The 24,708-nt window shown below is 49.3% G+C and overlaps 1 protein-coding gene across 1 annotated transcript in view; it reads right to left on the reverse strand.

Annotated features, from left to right (window-relative positions):
• Positions 1 to 24,708, reverse strand: part of GPC3 (glypican 3) — a 156,519-nt gene that overhangs the window by 32,435 nt on the left and 99,376 nt on the right. Inside the window, exon 6 of the mRNA XM_035898793.1 lies at positions 15,479 to 15,599. Within this exon, the coding sequence (XP_035754686.1) occupies positions 15,479 to 15,599 (121 nt within the window). The remainder of the gene's footprint in view (positions 1 to 15,478; positions 15,600 to 24,708) is intronic.

Here is a 24,708-nt window from a genome sequence, read left to right on the forward strand (position 1 = left end):
CGGCATGGGGGACACCAGGCAGCCCCAGACGGTCTCCACATACACTTTTGTTGCTTGTCTTGTCTTGTGGTCTCCCCACAGCTTAAAAAACACGCCGGATGGGAACGGTGCACTGAGCCTTTCTGCAAGGAAAGCTCCCCAGGGCATCCCAGCATGATTTACACAATTATTCATAACCATACAGTGACCAGACAAAAACAGAGGCAGCGACGCGGGGTAATGACTCAGCTGGATTTGGACGGGCCACCGTATGTTGAAATGTTTATAACTCCTCATTCTTTACAACCACTTTACTCAGAGCTCACGTCCCACCAGCCTACCGAGCCACCTGGTCTTGTTTTTCCAATTTTAACATAAACAGTGAGAGCTGCAACATACTTTTTATCATTAATCTCCCATCTCTGAAAAGAAATCAGCATTGTGTTCCTTGGACTGTAGTTTAGTAGCTGTTTTTTGCTTTTGGAAACAATGCCTGCAGTATTGCAAATACCAATTTGAGCAATACCCAAAGTTGTGCCCAGAAATTCAGATAAAATATCGGCAGTGAGCTACAAGCACTGTGCTCCTTTAGGGCAGAAATCATCCCTTTCAACATACTTCAAGAATACGTAAAGCAAAGAGAACAGCCAAACAGAGTATTAAGGGGAACAGAAGACTTTTAGAAAAATATGTAATTCCTTCACGAGTTTAGGGGAGAAGTCTGATTGATATTTGTAATCTTTTGGTGGACCGAGCTGTCATTTAATTTAGCTTGCATGACTGAAAGAATTTAATAAAAGTGTTCCATAGAGTTTTGCTGAAATTCCTTGCATGTTTTTAGTAAGCCTCTGGAATATGATCAAACCTAAAAAGCTGGAGAGGACAGAGACTGAACTTGCAGCTAAAATAATATTCAGGATTGTAATATACGCTTAATAATCAAGTATTCGCATCCAGCAGAAAAAGTGCCTTGGTGCAGAAACTCCTCTGGATCCCCAGCCATGTGTCCAGGTGCTGCTTGGCATCATGAAGGGGACCCTGGGAACCGGACCCAGCAGCAAAAACCAGCCACTGGCTCTGCCAGAAACCCCTCAAAACTCAACCAAACCCACCAGCTCAGGACTGTCTGCAGAACTTGGGTTGCCTGCCTTCAGTAAGAGAGGCTTTTGGAGGAGCAAAGGTGTTGTTTCCCCTCGCATCGTACAAGCCGCCCACTGCAGGCACACACTTTTGGGTACCTGAGACAGATGCTGCTGTACTTCCCACACAACTCCCGAGATTCCTGTCAGGTCAGGTTTTTCCATCTTAAATTCCAGCCTGCTGAAAACATTGGTTCTGGGGGAGCATAACTAGATCTTATGGCCAATCCTGACCTTGAGATCTGCAATACTAAATAATTTATGGGTGGCTTTTAAATCAGGGCAGCATCATGGGAAACGTGCAGATTTTCACACGATACTGTTCCCTGTTAACAGCTCATTACAATGTACAGAAGTATATTCCCATTATGAAATACAGCTGGGGTTGCTTTGCTTACGAAGGTCATTATCTGATCACAAGCAAGAATCGGGGAAATAAACCCATTTTAAAAGGCTGAAGTTGTGGACTTTTTGAAAACTCATGTGTTTTGAATTTTGTGGCCTGATCATACACAAGCATGCAACGAGAGAATCGATTCTCTCCACTTCCTCTGCTTATTAGCCCTGGAAATAGCATGGAAAAAATTATCTTTTATTAGCAAATACTTTCTTTATTATTTAACCAACCCTCATCATGAGATTCGCTGATGCCCTCTACTCCACTTTCCTATTTCCCAGCTCTGTTTGGTTTGTCCTTTCTGTGGACGGGGGCCTTGGTGGCACAGGAGCGTGCGCAAGCAGAAACTGAAGGCAACACCAACAGCATCATTAGAGCTTGGAAAGAGGCAAGCACAAGAGAGCTTTCCCCTCTTGGGCAGCAAGAAAACGCAATGCATATTACAGAAAAACTCAATGTTCCCTGGCACCGAGTGCAAATGCCAATTAAAAATAAGCTTATTTAAAACTTTAAAAACATCTGTAAATACCGGGATCTGTACTTCTGTCTTGCAAAAGCAAACACATGTGCGCATACATATAAGACGGGCATCGCTGCCCTTCCGACCACAACGTCAGCCCACGGACAGAAGAGCCCATTTTGGCAGGAGGACACCCAAGTTGTGGTTTCCTTACAGCACTTCCAGTTGGATGCACCTCGGCAGTGCAGACATGGCAGAGGAGAAGCCTGTTCCTAATTGTACTCCTATTTCAAGCTCAGCACAACAAGGAGTGAGTGCTAATCAAATGTTAATAAAGTGGAAGCAGGCTTTGGAGCTGGAAAAGTCATTTTCAGTGCTGGGAAAAACAATGAGTTGGGCACATCACCTGTTTTATCAGCTGCTCCAAAAGCAAATTCTGCATTTCCCCGTGCTGCCTCCTTCGAGACATTGCAGGTTTTGTGCTGCTGAAGCTGTACTCAGCAGATCAAGCCCCAGGCAGCACCTCCTGCCTGCTCCAGGCAGGGTGGGCAAGGGATGGCCCCAGGATGCCCTCCCCATGCTCTTGGGGCTCCACACCAGCCTGCGGCAGCAGTTGCCAAAAGGGGCGAACCACAGCTCTGAGTTTATATTGTGGCTCTTCAGCCATAAAAATGTTTTGGTCTTTACTTCTAGCACTCAAAATACCATCCCCTGGAACAGGAAAAATCCCTACATCACCCCGGGTCTACTGGCACAGCAGGACCCCCTTCACTGCCTTCACGGGCTCCAGAGGAGATGCTCTCCACTGCCAGTAAATCAGTTTTCCTGGTCACTCTCCTGATAGCACAAAGAAGCTGGTGACAGCAGTGAATTATTGGCCAAAGGTTGGCCCTACTTTATGGATCATCAGCTTAATTCCAGATTAGCTATCAAAACTGACAACATCCCTATGGGTAAAGGAAGACAGATAAAGACCCCTAAGTGCTGGCAGTAATTAAAATGAGTCCGCACTGGGCAGTAAATCTTTTTCGGCAGCAGAAGGGGCTGCCAAGCCGTTATGCATTGCTCTGGTTTGGCGACAGCAGGCTGATGCCCAGGACGGGATGCTCCCGCGGACGTGGAGGTTAAGCCCTCGCCGGCACCGTGGCCGGCTCCTGCCTGCTCTCCCCCAGGCAGGGGAGGTGTCACTTCCCCAACCCGAACAAATGCTCATTCATCACAGGGCACATGCGAAAAAGAGATTACTCAGGCTTTACGATCAGCTCATTCACCTTATATCCAGTTCCTTCCCCTTCCACCCTGCAGCTATTTATGGCTTGTTTTTGCGTGGCTGTAGGAAGGAACAGGACGGTGTGGGTGCCGAGCAGGGCCGCGGGGTCCAGCCCAGCCCGCTGGGGACCTGGGCAGTCCCCATCTGCTTCTGGCTCATCCCAGCCTGCTGGGGACCTGGGCAGTCCCCATCTGCTTCTGGCTCATCCCAGCCTGCTGGGGACCTGGGCAGTCCCCATCTGCTTCTGGCTCATCCCCTGAGCCCTGCATCAATGCCAGCACCGGAGAAATGCTGCTTTTGTCCTTGTGAGCTGCTACAGCTTCTTCTCCTCCTTTACATTTCTGAGACCACACTGTCACTGGTCCCTCAGCATCCCTTCCTTCACACCGCCATCCACCTCCATCAAACACAGACATCCCTCAGACTCCAAAAACTCAATCATTAAACCAATCATTGAACATGCGGTTGGACCGGGCAGTAGGTGATGCCTTCAGCACCTTGCTGGAGTCTGCCTGGACCTTTTCCTGCCAGGATCGGACAGACTCCTAGGAGCTACCATTCCTCTAGAAGTGACATAAGAATGCAGCTATTTACTGCAAACACCCCCTTCCAGCTCTTCTTCATTTCGCCTGGCCTGACCTGCATCATTCCCTCAGTCCCAGTCTCTGCCACAGGGCCCATAACTGCTCCAGAACTGATGCTACTCGTGCCAGTGCATCTCCTGAGGATGCCTGGTGCACAACCCAGGAAACCTGTACCTTGATAAAGGGGAGTAGAACATCACATTAATCCCGTGAGTGCACTTTTAAACCTGCATCAGGGAAAGATTTGGTGTTTCAAGACCACTTGGGCTTTCAGACTGCCTGGAAGAATTAAACAAGGAAAGAAAGTCACCAAGAGAGCTGTCACCACCAGGACATAACCACCCACGCCTGTCGAGGGTGGAAAAGGCATCGCAAAGATGTTACCTGCAAGGGCTGTCTGCCTCGAACCCTTCCCATGCCGTTTCTTCCCTTGCATCGTATCCCTGCTCCTCCTCCCCACAAGTGTCTCAATCTCCTACCAGCAGCCCCAGCTGCCTTCCCCTCTCCTTTCCACCCTCTCTGCATCAGTAGACAGGAGAATGTGGACCAGTTTCTCCACCTGTCAAGCAGCCACCCCTCGGGGGGTTGGCAACTGAGAGAAGGAGGGGTGTGAGAATCTACATGGGCCAGGACCCATCACTGCTATTATCCATATTTTCCATATTTTGTTTAGTTATGTTGGAGCAGAACCCTGCTCTGCCATCCAAACACCACTCAGGAAGGCCTGAAGCACACATCACCAGAAGATGAGACAAAACATGAGACAACAAGCAAAGCAGGAGCACACGGAACAAGAAGACAACATGGGCAGAGGTGTAGCAATCAACCACCTCATCACCATCACACCCTTCAGGTATATGAGCAGGGATGGCCTGGAAGGAAGGCACCCTAGATGCAAGAGCATAGGAGGACATGTAGGTATCGTATCACCTTGACCCACATTTCTGTAGAGGGGGACCAGCATGCCCGAGGCAGGGCGTGCAGCAGCGAGCGGGTCCCCGCAGCCTCCTCGCTGCCCAGATCAGTGGCTGGGAGATTTCCTCTTAGCTCAGGCTCCAGCAGACGTGGCTGCTCTCCGGCTGTCAGTGGTGTCTGCCGGGGCTGCCTGCGAGACAAACATCTCGTCCTTGGCACCAGGTAGGAAACAGCCAGCCGAGAGCTGCGCCGGAAGGAATTTTTTCCCCCCTTCCCTTCTGCCACACAAATGAGAGGCAAATCTCTGTCCCAGCCACTTCCCTTTTTCCCCTAAAAGCTCCCAGCGGAGAGGGACTTCTCAAATCATGCATTCTTGTGCACAGTGTTGTTCTGTACAGAGGTTTCTGCCGGAACACCAGCACCCTGCCCTCCTGGAGGCTGCTCTTCCTAGCTTTACTTTTGCATTCACTTCACCCCAAGGTGCTGGAAGCCCAAAAAGCAACTGCAAGCAGCTCTGCTGAATGTCCCCAGCTCCACAGAGCTGTCCCAGGGGACTGAACAACCGCCTCACAAGCCAGTTACCTCCCATCAGACAAGACAACCCCAGTGCAGGGCTCAGGGCTCATTAGCGGGCCGTTAATTTCAGCGGAGACTTAAATCAACCAGGAGGAGGAGGACACCATGGCAAACACCCCACAAACCTGTTAGCTAGGGAGGAGCAAGCAGCCTTTCTGCCCTCCCTGGGGACCTGTTGGCCACCGCACCAGGGCAGGTTGTGCTTAGCTGAGCCCTGGACATGCTCCCTGGGAGCTGAGGGGTCGGTGGCCTCCAGCATCCCGTGGCCACCTCTGCCACTGCTCTCTCCAGTGTGGAGGGGAGAGCAGGGAGATGGGAGCGGGGTCCGCGGGCAGGATGGGGCTGGTGATGCTGGGGAAGGCACCCAGCTGGAGTGGGGAACCCAGAGCCCCAGGCACTGCTGCCACAAGTATTTATGCACTTCACATTAAACAGGCAATCGACTGAGACAAACCAGACCAGAAGTAATCCCAGGAACAGGGTCTCTCCAGCCTCCGTGGTCCCTAATTAATGGCTGATGGCTGAGCAGGCTCCTGGACAAGGTCACAGCTCTCCTCAGCATCCAGAGTGTGGCTGCTGCTTGCTAAAACCCAAAGGGGAGAAAATTTGACTTCACGGACACAGTTCTTCCAGTGTCAATATTGGCACCTGCCTCTTAGGATGGGTCTACAAACAGGATATGAGGAAACATCCAGGCTCCAACACGGGTGTCGCTGATACCCTGGGGTGCAACTCATCACGGATACTGAATGCATCCAACAGAAACAGACCCTGCAAGGCTCAGGCCTCCCGAGCTGCAGGCAAGAGGAGCCCTGCCTGGGGTGATTCTCCCACGCAGAGGCACAGCCACCAGATGAGCAGCTGAAGCAACTCAGTGTTTAAATTAGGCTCAAAGCCAGTGACTTTATACCCTCCCCCAGCGAGACCCAACACTCGTAGAGGAAGCCCTGAAACGCACCTACATGCATCTCACCCTCAGCATTTAGGAGCATGTACTGCACAAAAAGGTCAGTAAACTCCTTTCCCACTGGTAGGCAGGAGGCATTCGAGGGGTCCTGCCAAAAACTAAAAAATATCTTCCTGCCCATCACGATATGCCTTGATGGCTCACCCATCCTCAGCCAGCTGCCTCCCAGCTCCCCGTGCTTCACAAGACAGCATCTTCTTCCATGTGTCCACAGAAAGGCCAGCCAAGCACTTTTTCTTCTTTTAAATATCGTTCCCCCACAATACAGTCGAGCGAGGCCATAGGCAATAAATATCGCTGCAACCTAAACTTCCCTGTTTGCTCTCGGAGTTTTATGTGCTGCAAGGGCCATCTCTCACAGCACGTGCTCCAACAGCAAGAGCACTAAAATACAACCCAGCCTTTGCAGTCAGTTACATGTCAAAACCAAGCTAAGAAGTTTAACGAGCAACAGCATTAACTGAGAGAGTCCTCCTGAGCCGTCAGGGTTATTTACACCTGCCCCAACGCAGACAGGTCACAGCAGTCTCACCGACTGGGGACGGGGCTTGCCAGCACTGAGACCTGCCTAATTACAAACATCTGCTTCATCAGCAGGTGTAACGAAAGGAGCAAGATTACAAATTATTCATTACCTAAAATGTACAAAACCTCTTGCACTTTCTGACAGCAGCACAGCTTGGATGAAAGCTGCCGCGGTCTGTGCCGATCGCTGCCTCCAGGGAGGTGGGGAAGAGCATCAGGAGAGGTCCCAGGAGCAGCTTTAGCTTCTTACCAAGCCAAGGCAGTGCTTTCAAAAAAGGACCACCTTTTCCCAGAACAGGATTGCTGGGTGGGGTGCAGGTCCCATGCCTCTTCTAACTTCAGACCAGGAAAGCTCTGGTGACATTTGCTGCAAGAACGAAGCTGTTGAGACCAGAAGATCAACTGCTCCAGCCGGCTAACGTCCTTCTGCGCACAGTAGTAAGACACCTTGCTCTGCCCTTTCCAAAGGGATGCCAAACCAGTGAGTGCTTTCAGATCCCTTAATGCAAGTTACTGCAAATCCACAGAGGGTTGGATCTGGAAGGACTCCTCTGCTACCCGTCCGCAGCTGGTGTCACAGACCAGACACACATTAACGCCTCTGGGAGAAAAAAAATGCCATAAACGTGTCTTGTTCCCACTGCAGAGTGGTTTGGTGACGTGGCAGAATGACACTGGGGAAATTCCCAGCTCCGGCCTTCCCAGCGCACAGAGCAGCTAGGGATGGAGCAGGAGTGTCACAGGCACCCTGCCTCACGGGAACGCCGCCTGCATGCCACGCGGCAGCTGGGCAAGGCATCCCAAAGCAAAGCCCGGGGTGTAGAGCAGCCCTCCCTGCCCGCAGCGGGTCTGACAGCGATGCTTTTCCCTCCTTCCCCTGAGAACATCGGCACTAAGCGGTTACACAACGTCAGGCTGGAATAAAAAGTAACATTATTGTTAACGAGGCTTTTTCTTGAGAACAAAAGCAATCAGATTTGTTCTGCGGCCAAGGAGACCATAGGTTACCTCCCAGGCCTGCTCTGGATGATGAAGATCAGCTCCCTGAATCCCAGTCCCCTCTCAGCCTGGATCACGCTTTAAAAACCTTGACATTAAGTCAAATTTTGGAGAAAAACACGTTTATGAGAAACCTACTGATCATCCCCCTAATGCTGGCGAGGGCTGCGTGCTTTGTCACCAGGGCCATCGGGGACGACACCTACCTCAGACATCTACTGATTAAATTACCAGCCCCAGTCACAGCACAAGGCGACAGGAGGCCCAGAATAACTGCGATTAACTGTTAATTTGGTATCAATGGCTCCACTTACACCATGTTTTGCTACTCAAGGATTCCTCCAGGTTTGTTTCCTCCACAACAGGATAAACTCCAGCACTTGGTACAGGATATCTGGTGTTTGTTTTAAACCACCGCCGTGCATCAGCTGCATGTTTTGGACACAAAAGCAAATGAATCCCCTTTAAAGGTATTTTTTTCCCAGCTGATTTCCACAGCATTGTTTGGAGGTGGGTCCCTGGAGGACACACCTGAGGCACCTGCCTCCCTGCCGGAGCTGAAGCCACAGGGGCAAAGATGAATTCTTTCTTGTGCGTAAGATCACAGCAAGCAGGGAATTTCAGGGAAGGACAGTGATAAAATGCTATTTATGGTACCCAAAGGTTATGAACGCCAAACAATAAACTAATGTGGAGACCAGCCAAAACCGCCACCCATCCAAGCTCAGCCCCAGCAGCTTCCTGGTCTTGCTGAGAAAAGCAAGGAGCCGGATTCACCGCCTGGGAAAGCTTTGCTGCTCCTATAGTCTCAACTTAGCTAAACATCTATTCCAATATTAGATAAGTGGTGAAACACCATGGATGAAATAAAGCAACCCCCAGAAAGGCAAGTGGGATTAGCAAAAAGGAAGCAGGGGTGAGACGTTCCCTTCTCATACTGATAAAGCAGATGCACAGCTTCACACGGGAATGCACCTTTCCCAGTCCTCTCTCATGTGTTCCTGAAATTTATTGCCAGGGGAAGGACAAATGAAAGTAGGAAGGACAAAGAAACAGTGAATCTTGTCTCAAAAATGACAGCTCTGCAGTCCCATTATTCACCAAAAAGAAGGGACACATGGGGATGGACCAAAGGACTTGGGTGCTCTGAGGAAAATCCTACAATGAATTATTTTCTCCAAAAACTGGCCGATACGAGGACTTTGGATATTGATAGGGCATTTTGGCAGTACTTTCAATAAAAACAACCAGTCAGTAAGAGACAGCAGTCCTGGCCGGGTTTACAGAGCACACAGGAGATGCTCAGGCCCTCGGCAAAACTCCAAGTTTCAATGCCACTGAGCAGTACCAGAAACACGCCTATTTGCTGCCCTTTCCTTACTGAAAAAGGGAAATACCTCACGTTCCACAGCAGATGTAACTGCACGAGCAGTAAAAGCGAGGGGCTTAGCAGCGCAGCCCTTACGCTCCTGTCTCGTGCAAGACCGTAGGAAAAACAGGCGAGAAACTTCAGCAAACACAGCCCAGATTACGCATCTATTTAAAAACACACATGCAAATGCACCACATCCAGTTAATCTTGAGCTGTTAAAGAAAACCCATTTTGGGTGACCTGCGGGTACAGTGTTCCATAACAAACCCGATAAAGCCGGGATGGTTGCAGATAGGGTCCCGACGGGTGATAGCTGGCGTGGGCAAACGCTGGCTCTTACTAAGATGGGAAGGAAGGGGGTGGGTTTAAAAAGCAACCCGACAGTCAGATATGTTCAAATTTAATTATGTTCTCGTTACAGAGGGTCACACTTCCCCTGATTTAACTGGCCAGGCAAAATCCCATAATTGCCACTTGCACATGGAGTCGGAGAGCATTTACCTGGCCTGTTAACGAGAGCCGAGGCACGGCTCAAAAGGAGGATGGAATTAGTCTTTAAATATCAGGCCTAGACTTGGTGGAGCTATAGATTATTTTGTGTAGTAAAAGAAGAATTAACTGATCCATTCCAAAATGCATTTATCATTAAAATAAAAATCTTCTGTCATTTTATTTAATAGCCTTTAGTAAGAAATAATTGCAATGTCTGGTAGCTTTCAACAACGTGTGGTTTTAATATTTTAATTGTTACAAACTGTTTAATAATGTTGAACAAAAGGTGTGTTCAAGTAATTACTGTGTTTATTAACATTTCTTTTGAGGACCTGATTAATATTACACATATACAGCACTTCAGACATTGTAGTGTTAACTTATTAAATGTATAAGTGGAAAATTAGCCAAAAATTGCTTGTTTTGGTGCAATTTAAATATTGTATTTTCAAGTGATAAGTGTTGTATACAACATTATTTAACAATCTGGCAGTTTGTGAATTTTTCTAATTATTATGCTGCTTCATCTGGCTAGGGAATTAAAATACAGTGGGAATAATAATCTTCACAAAGCCTACCAGGCCACAGAGAGATGCGATTCTGCCAAATCTGTCAAAGTCACAGATTTTTCTGAAGGGGAGATATATTCCTGAAAACTCCTCAGCTCCCCAGGCTCCCCCATAATAAACTCAATACTTTTCCCTGCTTGGAGCTGCCTGGGACAGGGTCCAGCCAGGCGGCCCCCTGGGACTCCACGCCTCCCCCCGGCGCCCCCGGGGCTGCCCCGAGCTGCCCAGTGCATGGAGAGCAACCATCGCACTGTCTGGACAGCCCATTCGCAGGTTCCCTGTGCGCCCTGAGCTGGGTCCAGATCCGACCCTTTCCTACCCCAAACATCATCCCCGTGTGGCGGGGTTCAACCCCCTTTGCCGGTCCCCAGTGCTCCGCAATACTCTATATTCTGAGCAAAGAGTTTGCGAGAGACTCAGGCACAAGGGCATTGCACTGTTCCCAGGCCTATTTTGTTTACATTTGATTCAATCAAGTTGTGGCCTTTTGGCCTCTTTCCAAATTAACTTCTGGGTGACCTCTGCCATGCCCTCTCCCAGCAGCTAGGCCACAGGGAAACAGCCCATTAAACCTACAAACAAATATAGGACATATTGGTTGATCAACCCAGCTTCAAACGTGGCTATTCAAACGCCAGGGCATGCTTTTTTGCAAACTTCAAGTCTATTTTGTCTTCGGTCATTCACACCTCTGGGCCTCCCTTTTTTTTTTTTTTTTCCTTCGAGCTACAGCTCCGTGTTTTACTGCCTCATAAAACTTCTAAATTTTGTTCTCATCCTCCTGTAAACCCCACGAAGAGCAACGCCAGGCGCTTTCACACGGGGCTCGCCGCAGGACCCGGGTCTTTACGCTGAGCACGCGAAGAAAGGCGGCAAGATCCTGCTTGGGGGGAACAGCTGTAATACTGTGTTCCCCTTATTTCCAAGGAAATAAATCAAAGCGGGTTTCTCAGGGTCTGTGAAAGCATATTGCCTGGATTCCAATCCCCAAAGGGTGAGGTTTTTTTCAAGAGCTTATATGGTAGTTAGATTTCTGGCTGGAGAATATGCAATATGATAAAAACACAGTCCCTGTACGGGGCAATAAATTACAGATTGTTTGATGTGGAAACCAAAGAACTGTCAAACTCCAGTATATCTGAAATATTCTAAATGAGCCCTTAACTCCAGTGTCTGGAAATGTACAATGTCTCCAGGCCCTTCAGTCTCGTAAAGACACATCTCCCCCAGTTAAGTTTCCTTTTATGGATTTTATTCTTCATTTTTGGTGGGGTTTTTCCCCCCTTTTATTCCAATATTACACTCTTCCTCCTAGAAATGCTCCTGTGACAAACACCAGGGTTTATCTAAGCATAAAAAGGGATCAGAACTGGGCACAAGCTTAAACAGGGATGTGCAGTAAGGATGGGGTAAAGCATCCACTCCAAGGGTGTCAGAGCCCCGTAAGCACTGCAGAGAGCACACAGTCAGCCGGGGACTGAGGGGGCCAGGAGGGAGGACCAAGGGAGTCACATCAGCTGATCTGGTACCCACAGCCTCCATCCCTGCTACATCCTGGCACCAGCATCACTCAGGTCCTCTCTCCAGAGCCTTTCTTGGGAGGAGGTTCAATAGGAGGTCACCAACGTGGCAGAGTGCCCAGGACATGGGACACCACAGCTCCCACCTCCATGTGTATCTGTTAAAACTTGAACCTCGTCCCCATCTGTCAGCCACCTAAACACCCCCGTGGTGGGAGGAAAACTGAGTGACCAGAGGAAATAGCTCACCTTGCACAACACTTTTTGCCTAGGGATGCTACCAGGTCACAAAAAAACCTAAGCAAGACCTCGTGCTGACACAGAATAACCTTTCAATTTCAATATAGTTTCATGTATGGGATGAGAGAAAACCCTTCTAGCTAGAAAAAGACCCCATCCACTCTGGGAAATAAAAGTTAGGAACCAACTCCAACTCATTTTCCTGAAGGTGACCCTTGGCCTCCCAGCTGAGATAACAATGCTAATATTTATGGATGGGCTGTTCATGCCTCTGGGCACACAGAAAAAATAACTCAAATCAAAACTTGGTAGACATCTAACAGAACTGGGGGGGAAAAAAAAAATTCTTATGTCCATTATGGCAATAATAAACCACCTCGCCCACCAACGCACGAAAAATAGCACCACCCACAATCACATGTTTGGGTGAAACAAAAACGATCTGGAGTTGTGATGTGATGGGTAGGGGGACTCATCCAGAAAGGACTGACCTGAGACAGCACACTACCCAGTGAGCTTTAGTCACTTATTTATTTTAGCTTTGTCAAGCTTTTATCGAAGGTGCTTGAACCAAACTAATACAATCTGGCAAACTTCTACTTCCCCTTCTCTCTGGGTTATGTTTTCTATACCCCGTGGATTTTGTTCTAAAGTACAAACACCATCCTCATTTCAAACTGCAAAGTTTGATGAGACTTTCTCATCTGTATGTGCGCACTTACCCAGATTCAGTTTGAGAAGACACAAACTAATGAGCGAGCGTGATTTCCACACACAACACATTCACCAAACTCAAGCAAGCTCGAAAATGTAGCGTACTGCTGAAAGAACACACATTTTTCAGCAGTGTGAGCAGCCTGGAATACATCAAAGCCAAGTCATCAGCAAATTACATACATTAGCAAAAAATCTACAAGTAAAAGTAAAAGCTGTGGAGCTCTTAAGAAAAAATGCACCAACTGGCATGGCTCCTGAGTCTACCCACATCCACAAAACCCAAGTTGCATCTCCAACACAACACATGGGGAGGAATTCATTATATGGTACTATATTCACAATTTACTGGTAGTCATGTGGGGAATCCAGTTTACAGCTCTGAGCACTATAAACATTCAAAAAGATGCTCTTTTCTCCAAATGATTCCGGATGTTTGAAAACCTTTAAAAGCAGCTGTTGGCTTGAGCTTGGTGGCTCAGGAGATTTTCACCCCTCTCTAGCCTGGGAGTCCCCACCGCTTCCCAGATCTGAAGCCAACACCTGAAAAACACAACTGTAACTCATCCAGAGCTGCTCCTTCCACATCTCCTACTCTTTGGCGTTCAAGATACATTCCAGATGTGAAGGGGAGTGCAAAACTTCAGTAGACCAAGAAAATAAGTGTGATGGTGAGCTATGACACCCCAGATCCCAAATTTAAGTGGCCTCTACAGTTACTTTCCTGGTATATAAGCTACTTACCACAGATGAAAGACCCTCCGCAGGGTAACTAATTTTCACAAATGACTTCCCATTTTCCCCTGATTTTATTCTCAATCCCCTTCTTTCTCAAACACAACTTTACACGAGGGTTCAATATTTGTCACACACTTACACAAAACAACTCACCTGCCCCCCATAACACGTTCCAGTCCAACAGAGCAAGCCAAGGAGGGGAAGCCAAGCAGAGATCATCGCCAAGCCCACCATATTTACCCCCTTGCCCCTATTTTTCCCAGAGCAGCAGCTGACAAAGACACTCCGCTGCTGCAAACAGCTGAGTTCAGCCCGCTGATGTTTACCCAGTGTCTCTCGTTCCACAAATCTCTGCTCCTCAGCAGCCTGAACTGTTCAGCGAAGACCTAACTTGACCCAATCTGGCAGCCAGCATTTCACAACCACTTTATGTCAGCAGTTTCAAGTACACTAATAACCATGTTTTGTTCAGTGCGACTTTCTCACTGTGAACGGCAAAATATCATTATCACCTGCAGGTTGAAGCCTGCCCTCTACCCCATTTAATAGGGAGCTGATTATGTTATCCCTCCCCCCCCCCTTTTAATAATTATGGGCTGTTGGCAGATGGCATGGCTTGGCGCGGGGAGGCATGTGGGGAGGCAGAGCAGGCTGCGCTGCCGCTGCCCACATCAGCTCCCACGTGCCAGGGTGCTCCCGGGGACCCTGAATCCCTCGCTGCATCCCGCTCCCAGACAGCGGCTAATGAGGCATGCCTGCATTGGAAGGTGCAGGGGTTAAACCGGGAACTGCTATGAAAACAGTCCCTGGCAGTCGCGGGAGCAGGAAAGCAGAGGTTAGCAGAAAAGTCGCTAAGCCAGCAACTCCAAACAGACCAGCCCACCCGGCCGGGAAGCAAAGCTGGGCTTAACCCTGGGGAACCCACCGCTGCCCAAAGTTGGAGCAACCCTGAACAAGGCCCTCACCAGTAAGAGTGCTCTTGGGAGAGACTGGGCAGCTCAGCTATATTAACAGACAGCATTACTGCCCAGGTATTTGCCCAGCAAGGTCCCAGCGCTGTGTGTCCCTGGAAAGGACAGAGGTCCAAGCGATGTGCCCCTGGAAAGTACAGAGGTCCAAGCGATGTGCCCCTGGAAAGTACAGAGGTCCAAGCTACCAGCCTACTGAAAAATATCCCCTCTACGTGTTACTCAGTGACACAGAGGAGAACAGAGTCCAGAGCTGGACCCCAGGCCGGCTGGGCCAAGGCAACACTGCAGAAGAGCTCTGGGAGTTTAACAAATGCAAGCTGAACGCCACGCAGAGGTGCCATCTAATCCTTTGGCAGTGGTGGAGCTTGTTCACAGACCTAACCTGGCCTGGCACAATGGGTAGAGACAAGATACTGCTTGTCCTGGCAAGGATGCCAGGTCTGAGACCGTGGGAAGGAAGCTCCTTCCCCAGCAGAAAGGGTCTCATCCAGCTCTGCCATTTCCCCATTCAATGGTAACTTGCCCCAGTAGGAGCTGGGAGCAGATGCCCAGGGAGACACCAAAGAAACAAGTGACCCTCTCTGCCAGCTGCGAGCAAAGCCAAAGGGGTCTCCTCTGACCAGAGGGGACATCAGACATGTGGCCCATAGACTTCTGCCAGCACCTTGTGCTCAGGGGCACCACAGCAGCTCTGTCTTTCTTGGTGCAACATCATGCAGGGAAGGATGCCCAGCAGAAGCACACCACAGGGATGCATCCATGCATCTTCCCAGATGCAGACTGAGCCCTGGAAGGCTGCAACGCACGTGCCCTGCAGCTCCTGCTGCACCCCTGGAGAACCACGCCAGCATGCAGTAGTTGGGACCTGCCACACGTGCCGTGCAAGCCCGGTACTGCGCGGGGCCGAGGTGGCGCTGGCTCCACGTGCAGCTGCGGAAGATGGAGATGCCCTGGGTTGTCTGGCTGAGCCCGAAGAAAGCATGGGGGAGGCCAGACTGATTTGGAAACCGCCCACTCTGGAGCCATCCCTGCTGGCACGCCTGCAACAAACCTGGTTGATGTGTTTCAGCTTGTCAATAATCTGGCTGATCACTGGCTCAGGACCTTTCATCTTCACCTCGTGGTTGCCAGGCTGAGCTTTTCCTCCGTTCCTTGTGATTTGGGGACTGTACCTGTGGAAGTGAGAACAGAGGAGACCATGGTGTGATGGGCTAATATAGAGGAGATCTTTAAAGTTCAGTACAAACAAAAGAAATCTTAAGATAAGCACCAGCCCTTTCCAAAACACAGAGCACAAAACACTTAATAATGACAAAGAAAAGGCAGAAGATTCCCATAAATATTTCTGCTCTGCCTTTGTAAAGCAGCAAGATGATGTACTTGTATCACTTGAGGACAATGAAGTCCTTTCCAGTCCATTAGTAACCAAGGAAGATGTTAAACAGTATACAACAGGGATAAATATTTTCACATAACTTGCACCCAAGAGTCCTAAAAAAGCTGGCTCAGAAATTCTGGCTTGCTCATGTTTGTTTAAAATAAATCTTGGCAGACCACAGAGACTCCAGTACAAGAGCGGTAGTGTTGTGCCCACAGCCAAAAAAAATGAGTGGGATGACCCAGTTAACTGCAAGCTGATTAGCATAACATCAACCCCCTTGCAAAATAATGACTATCACTGATGTGCGATTTCAATAATAAAGAATTAAAGCAGCAGAATATAATTAATGCTGTCAACATTGCTAATGGAAAATAGGTGTTGTCAAACAATCCTGATTTCAGTCTTTGATGAGATCCAGCCTTGGGGATCAAAGTAACTGCTTAGATAGAACGTACCTTGACTTTGGTACGGTGCTGGGCTCTGCACCACACGATACCTCAATTTACAAGGGTACCGTGCAAGTCAGTAAAGCACCCGTAAAGCAGATTAAGGAGCTGGCAGAGAGATCTCCAGATGCAGCTCTCCACAGGGACCCTCCTGGAGCTGCCAGGGCAGCTCTGCAGAGGAGGGCGGCCAAACCTGCACTCAGCTTTTTCATCGGCCATTGGGAAAGAAATATAAATTCACTGCTGCAAAATTTATGGAATGGCAAAGTTTATCAGAGTGACAAAAGTGAGGGGAAGAGGGACAGAGGGATCGCCGCATGCTTGCCTTTGGAGGAATGCGTTTCTACGCTCAATACCTGGGGAACAGCTCGTGATGCTCAGGACGCGAGACAGGCGTGTCCACACCAGCCCCAAACTCAGCTCCAGGACCAGAGCAAGCGGCTGCCACCGCTGACTGCTGGCAGCCACAGCAGTGGCACAGAGCACACTGGTGCCTTACCGAGCTGTGGGCTGCTGGTATTTGCCACAGCCCCAAAGACGGGCCGTGGTACGCTACAAGCACAAAACAAGTCCTCGTCTCCAAGAGCTGACAGCCCGAGCGCACACTGCCAAACGCCGGCACAGCCTACAAAAGCAAGATGGCCGAGATAACGCCAAGCATCAGCCTGCTTTACCGTACGTCTGTTTTTCCGGTGCCGCGGGTAAACAGGATGAATATTCCTTTCTGCGATTCATCTCCTACACATCATGTCCTTAGCCAGCACCAGTCTCAGTGACTGCTTCCCCGTCTGCCAGCTCCCCGCTCCCCTGCCCACCAATCCTTCACCCCCACACTGCCGGGCGAGCTCGGGCGGCGACAGTCGGCCCGTTTCACAGCGGCTTTGGGGAGGAAGTGGGGCTTCAGCAGGGATTTAAGGGAGGGAGACGGGAAGGGTGGTGGGGCCAGCTCAGGAAGGATGCTTCGCTGGGGGAGAAAGCAAGAGGCACGGGGACATTCAGCCACAACAGCCGTCGGGGCACACTGAGGGGTTTGGGGATATACAGGGGGTTGGTCCCACTGAAACTCTAAATTAGGAATGAGACAGACTCAGACATGTGGGGACGCAAAGGCAACCCCAGATTTATACTTGGTGCAGCAGGAAATCTGTCCCTGGCCTGAAATATTTGCTTCATTTACAATACAGGACTGAGGCTGATTTCCCCTCCAGGGCTTTTTCAGAGCAGGAGTTACGTGTAGAGGGGCACTCTGCATCCCCAGCCAGGTCCCCAGCCCTGGGCACTCCCCACAGACAGCTCAGCTGAGGGCCGATGACCCCGCAAGATGCCTCACTGAAAGATGAAGCAGCATGAGAGAAAGGAGGTGTTTGTGCCTCCAACAGAGGAGCACTTGCCTGTTTCCAGGCACAAACAGCTTGTCCAGCTACAGGAGAAGTGTGACTGCAAAGCAGAGACATCACCCTGGGTGTCCCGAGCCCCCCCAGCTCCTCGGCACTGGGGCAGCTGCCTGCAGAGTCAAATCCGCCCCCCCAGCGCTGCAGCACGGTGCCGCTCAGGCGTTCCGTACCGTACCCACTCCAACGGCTCCGTTCTCCACCCAGACACCTTCCCCCGTGCTGGTGCCTCCAGTTAGGGCTTGACATTCTGCAAAAGACACTCTTCTTTTTTTTTTTTTTTTTTTTTTTTAAATAGTTGCATTATCCTGGGAAGTACAAAACACAGCTACACCTGAGACACAACAGCTCCCAGGACAGAAAAGCACCTACACATGCAGTTAGAGGCTTGGAGGCTGAAAGCTAAGCGACTGGGAGAAGTGGGGCAAGCGCAGGCCGGGCTGGATGCCATGCCCAGGAGGAGGTCTGCTGGGATCGCATGCTCCGAGCACCATCTCGTGGGAAGACGCTGCTGCCGCAAGCACAGACCTGCCCAGCTCTGCAAATACTTGGGCTTAACTTTTTGCAGGGGAATAAGGCATTGGGAGCACCAAACCATTAAACCTGCCGCTTATTTGTCACACATTCCCTTAATGCCACCGTGCCAACCTGGCAAACCCATCTGGCGACTGAACATAAAACGTCCACAAGACGCATGACTTTTTAGTTGCCAAAGAAATTACTGGTTTTGGTGTCACTGTAAATTTAATTTAAAACACTGATGGAGCTTTAAAGTACATTGCTGAAAAGTCTCCTGTGGTTTAAGAGATTTAACTAGCAGGATAAATCTCCCACAGGTTTTAGCAAGAGCAGAACCAAGACCATTTGGTGGATACCTAAATTAATACACTCTCTCCTAAACAGTTTTATACAAAGAAACTCAATAGCTTGGGTTTGAGTGGGCGAAACCCCTTCTGAAATCCACGCAACGACTGCCAAAGAGGATTTCTGTAGCCTACGCAATGTCACACAGGAGGGAAGAACACAGTACTACGGCAGTAGTACACCGTAACTACGCATCCAAAGACTGAAACTGTTCTCCAGAAGGCTCTGCTGGGGTGGTGAGGACCTCAGATCACCCTCCCCAGGGGGACAAGTCTACCAGGGAAGGAAGCAAACCTGAAAGAATTTGCAGAGAGAAAAAACCCTAAAAATGACGCTGGAAAAGCAAAGTGCCACTGCCTGTGCTTCCCATCTGGCCAGGTACGAGGGTATGTATGCACTACACCCAAAGGGAACCACTTGCATCATTACACAAGTCATTTGAAGCAGCAAGGCAGTGGGCACTGCAAGCTGCACATCTCAGAGCATGAATTGCCAAGAAGCGGGTACATGGGGACACGCTACACCCAAAGAGCCAGGGACGGGCTCCTGCCTGACTTGGGTGCTCCAGGACACGCTGCCTCTGCGCTGCTGAGCTGAGACCTCACGGAACGCTCAGGTATGAGGGGGGCAGCAGCTCCCCCTCGGCTGTGCCCCTCTCTGCCCACGCACCAGGGTTGGGCTGGCATACGTTCAGGCATGCGGGATACAGCCAAACGAAGGGTTAAAGATTTTGAAATGTAGCTTCAGTGAGGGATGGACATTCCTGAAATGCCAGAAAAGCTGGAAAAGGCAGCTGGCACCCCTCCCTGCAGCCTGGGCCAAGCAGCCAGGCCTTAATACAGCAGAGAGATGCCTTTGCAGACCCCATAGAGCTGAAGGACTGGGGGGCTCCCAGGGCAGTCCCCATTCAGGCTCCCCTGCATCCCACCGAGCTGCTGCTGGGCTGTTGGTCTCTCAGGTTCCGTTGCAAAGCAAAGCCAAAGCGTCACCTTCCTCCCATGTTCCCCAGCCACGGCTCAGCAAAGGAGAAACCTCTGAGGCACCTCGAGCTGCTTTCAACATATGCCAATAAAACAGACCCTTCTGCAGGACACTTGTGCCACCCCACGAAACCCATCACATACCTCTGCCATGGTGATATCGGCATTGAACAGCAAATATGCACAGTCTTTAAAGTCCACTCCATGGTCCCAGGGGGTCCCTGCACCGAAGGGATATCAGTGTTGCAATATGAGCATGGTCTGGCTTCCACTTCATAAGCAAAGCCCAAAATACTTTCCTCTTTGACGTGTGTTGACGTCAGTCAGCAGCATCTCCTTGCCTGGGCTCCCTGGGTATGGGCTATTGCTGGGGACATGGTATTTTCCAAAGACAAATGTCACATTGTAAAACGTGCTGATAAGCAGCCCTCACTAAAAACAACTTTAAAGACAACCACCTGATGAAAATGCAAATGATCTGAGGTCTTCTGTGGGGATAGGACAACTACAGACCCTTCCTGCTCCTTCTCATCCACCAGCCATAAGTGCCAAAGCCTGCAGTCAAATTAAGGGATTTTCTGCTCCTTTCCTCCCCACCGTCCACAAACATCTCCTGTGAAGGTTTTGGTCATTCCAGCCCAAATGCAGCTCTTTCCAGGCTTTCATTTCAGAGCAAGGAAGACATGATGACAAATGCAATTTAAATATATGGCAATGAATGTAAAATGTGTGTTCATCCTACTTGGCCACGTTAGGCTTAGAGATGAGTTACTGCAATGCCTGATGTGATTTAGAGAAAGTAATCCTGTAAGTCAAATATAAAGAATTACACCTTTTAGAAAAAGGAAACTAAGTTTGTCATTCAAATAAGAATTAATTTATGCCTGCCTTCCAGTTGCAAAGTATTTATTCAAATGCAGCTCCACAATTTCAACAGCACGATATCCCTTGCAGGCTCTCCCTCTACTATCTCCATCCACTGAATCACGCTTGTTTGAGGGAGTGGATGGGGGACAAATACAACACAGACTGCTACAAGACAGGACTACAATACAAGAGAAGAGGCTTCATTGCACAGGACTTAATAACTGAGCTTGAGACAGCAGCATTTCCAGCACCCGCAATCCCCTGAAGCTACTCTGCATTTCAAGGCTTGACTTACTGCAGGCCACGTGGGCTGGTGACACTGAGTCCTCACCACACAGGAGGCAAAAAGATAGGAAAAAGGGGGAGACAGGAAAGAAAAGTTTCTCCCCTGCACTCCTGGCAGGAACCCAAGTCTTATCTCCAGCTGGTTTTCATGGGTCAGTAAAGGTGGGCACAGTGGTGATGCCAACATCTTACTCTCTCTGGCCCTGCTGCCTTTCGGTTTAGTGGGACAACCTTAGTGTCATATCAGCAGTGTGAGCGGCAGGAGCCAAAAGGCTGCTCCCAACCACCCATCCCACCCTGCAGACCGGGAGTAACTCCTGGATGAGTCCATAAGCCTCCAAGAAGAGGCAGCAACTTCTTTCCCTGATAGTTTCCTCTCTAAAGAGAGGCTGTCCAGAGGTACCTGGCCAGCCATACCAATTACCCCAGCCTAGACATGGGCTGGATGCGGATTACAGGCCAGACAAGTGCAGGTCCACCCCAGTTGTCACCTTCCACGTGGAGTGTGTGGTCCCACCATCCCTTGACCATATGCAGGCATTTGTTATATGGGGGTGCAAGTGGCAGGAGGGTGGCGGGGTGTATGGCTCTCAAGTGCCTTCCTGGCTTGCAACGTGCACTCGGTTGCTTGCCTGCAGCGAGCGCTTGCAGTTGTTGCAGAGCTCTCAATGCTGCAGTCCAATTACATGACCAGCAGCTCTGAGCAAGCTTCTTCAAAAGCAACCAGGAGGATCCAACGCTCTCAGCGGGGAGCGTTCTCACCTAAATAAAAAGGAGCCATTTTCTGCTGGGTTTCCAAGTATCAACACCTTGCTGCCTGGTCTCACTACCGTGAGAGCCCTCTGAGATCCTGCTGTACCCGTTCACTGCCGAAGGGAAGCGCTGCCTCTTCCCAACCACCCTAGGCAAAGCGCTACAGCCAGTAAGCGCGCTGCAGGCATTAGCTTGGTCATAATTGTGAAGTCTCAGGTAATCAACTGGTTCTGGGAGATGAAACTTTAAGAAGGAATAGCCACAACTCTAATATTCATAGCAAAACAATTGGAGTTCGTAGCACAAAAGGACAGCCTGAAGTCTCCCTCCATTCTTACTTCAGCTGAGTAAAGTTCGAGGCAAATAGATTATGGAGAAACTGGCTAAACCTGAGACCAAGCAGCAAGCTTAGTAGAGGAAGATTCATGATCTTCATTTCTGAAATAGTCTGGAAACAATTATGGCCACTCAATAACCCACTGAATTTGCCTACTATCCTTTCATTATAGCTTACATTTGCTACAAAGTTGGGTTTTATGTGCTTGGAAAGTTATACAGCCCCCCTCTTTGGGGACTCCATTGTATCAGATATTTTGCAGCACTGCCAGAAATAACCAAACCCTTCATGAACTAAAGGGTTATTGCTGGCATGGAATTTCCTTTGTTCCAATTACAGAATCTCATTTTTCTCTCTCGCTTCCAATTGTGCTTTCATTGTTTATGATTTGTATGATTAAAACAAACCACAGTACGCTGGCAACAGCGGGGAAATCTGAGACTTCTAGCATGAAGAGGAGAATCTGGCAAGGTGCTAAAAATATATTAATTTGGAATTGGTATAAAGAGAACAAGAGTTATGTGAGTGATTTAGATTAATGTACAAGTTTGTCTTGAGAAATTTGGAAATGGCAGTGTCTAACAGTAATACTTAATGTGCTTACAAGTTTTGCAGTGGGCAAACGTTGCTGTCTTTCTATTCAGAACAGCTTGAAAGGAATATACTCGTGTAAGCAGATTATTAAAGTCTGAGAATCTAGATTTTAATAGGCTTTTAGTATTAAATGCTGCAAACCCCTGATACTATACATAAGGCTCAAATCACCTTTGAGATTCAGATGCCTATCTCCCACAGAAACTGAGATGAGTTCAGTATCTCAACACCCACTTGATTTAAGCTGAAGTCTTTAAATGAGCTAATTGTTCAGTCAGGACTTCAGTGATAAGAATCACTCTGGTTTTTCTCGGTGTTGGATGGAGATAAGGGTAAGAGAGGCTGGACAACATCTCACCACCCACCACCACCAGCGTGAGGGCAGGTGGGAGGACAGGGCACAAAGACAGAGGCAAGGAAGGGCATGATGGCAACCCTCGCTGAGGCAGGTTTAAGGTGTTGCACACCCACCCTGCCTACGTGTCCAGCCCTCTGCTGTCTCAGCGGAGTGCCTGTCAATTCACTGAGCCCAGGAAAGCTGCAAAGAGCTGCACAGGGATGCACAGACACAGGGGGAAATCGAGCAGGTCTGGTCCCCAGCTATCACAAACACCCAAGAACTGTGACCCTCTCAACAAGCTCTTTGCAAGTGGTGGAGTCTGCCACCTGTGGCTTTTGCTGCGAACCTTTGTGGCTTCCCATAAAAGCACAGTATGTTTTTGCACACTTTGAAAAGTGTGAAAACCAGTAATGTGTTGCCTTTTATTTTTTCTTCCCACTTTGGCTTATGTTCTTCAACCATGCAGCAACAGCGTAGCAAAAGATACAGGCACTCCTCTGCGTGACCAGAAAAATCAACCTTCCTTGTATGTTTGCCACAGTTTGCAAGCCATTATTTCAAGGCACCACGTCCTAAATCCACATAAGGGATGGTCATCTAACTGTTAACCCACAGATCAAACCTCAGGAAGGAGGATGAATTCTTGCCATTAGATGGTCCAACCTGGAGAAATAAATGAGATGGACAAAGGACCACAAACTAAGACTCAGTAAAATGAGGGATGAATCATATTAAAAATGCTAGAATACACAAAGCAGGACGAGCGATGCTGACCCATTAGCAGAGCGCATTGCCTGTCATCCCCAACACAAGCCAAGGGGTAGAAAGCCCTCGGTCAAGCTGGTCCTCAGAGCTCTTCATTTCAGGGGTGTTCAAGGGGCTGCACCGGGCAAGGAGTGCACCCGCTGCAGGCATAAGCCTGCTCCACTGGTGGGAAACCTCAGAACCAGGGATGAAACAAGAACATTGCTCCAGTAGAGTCAGACCTCGATCGCCACGACAAGCAAAGCAGAGTACGCACAGGACCGCACTGAAACGGTTCGGTGCATCAGGAAAAAAGCACAATAAAATACCCCAGCCAGCTGCACTGCACTGGAGCCCCAGACGAACATGCCACATCGGGGCCGAGGGCAAGGAGGAAATGACGGAAGGTTCAAGGCTCAAACTAGGGAATGAGACCCAGTGGAAAGGCATTGAGCATGTCCAGGCTGCGGGGAGGAGGAATACGCGCGCTCTCTGCTGATAACAAATCCTGGGATAAACAGGACAGGGTAAATACTGATTCAGAAAAACCACAAGAGAAGGAGCATAGGGTGCAGAAGGGACTGTTCGCGCCGAACAGCAGGATACACACATTGCCGGTATTATTTAGTACTTGAGTGCATTGGCAAGAGGCTGTGAAGTTGCCATTCCAGGCTTGATTTAACGTGTTATAGGAAAAGGGCTTAGAATAACTAGCAAATTTTGTCGTGACAGAGAGATCAGGAAATGGATAAACCAGTAGGGCTCCTCTCTAGCTTAATTAACACTCAAGTACTGCATTAAAGATGCGAGAGGTAAATAGCCACAAACCCTGCAGGAACCCCACCAAAGCCCAGACATGCCCATACGGATGCTCACAGCGAGCTCACTGACACAGCAATGCCCGAGCAGTTTTATCCATCATCTGCACAGCACCAGACATAAAAATGTGGAAATGTGGCATCCACCCAACCATTGCTCTCCCCTGGTCTTCACCCGATGCTGCAAAGTTTTCAGCAGCTTTGGCACGTGTTTTCTAATCTATCCCTAGGGTGGGCACTTCATATTGCTATAGGAATCACATAGCGTCTCCCTTGAGCCCCAGCTGCCACTCCACAGGGATGTGGGTGGTCTTAGATCTTCCTCTGGATGTCCCAGAAACTCGAAGGGGTCTCAGGTTGCACATGGTGCCCACGCTCGGGCAACTCAATCCCACCCCGAGGTGAAATGTATCCAGTTACAGCAACCGCACACAGCAGGTTAAGTGCAAGGCAGGAGCATCTCCTCCTGTACAGCCTGCTG

Source organism: Egretta garzetta, unplaced genomic scaffold, assembly GCF_000687185.1.
Source record: "Egretta garzetta isolate BGI_Z169 unplaced genomic scaffold, ASM68718v1 scaffold220, whole genome shotgun sequence".
Taxonomy (NCBI): domain Eukaryota; kingdom Metazoa; phylum Chordata; class Aves; order Pelecaniformes; family Ardeidae; genus Egretta; species Egretta garzetta.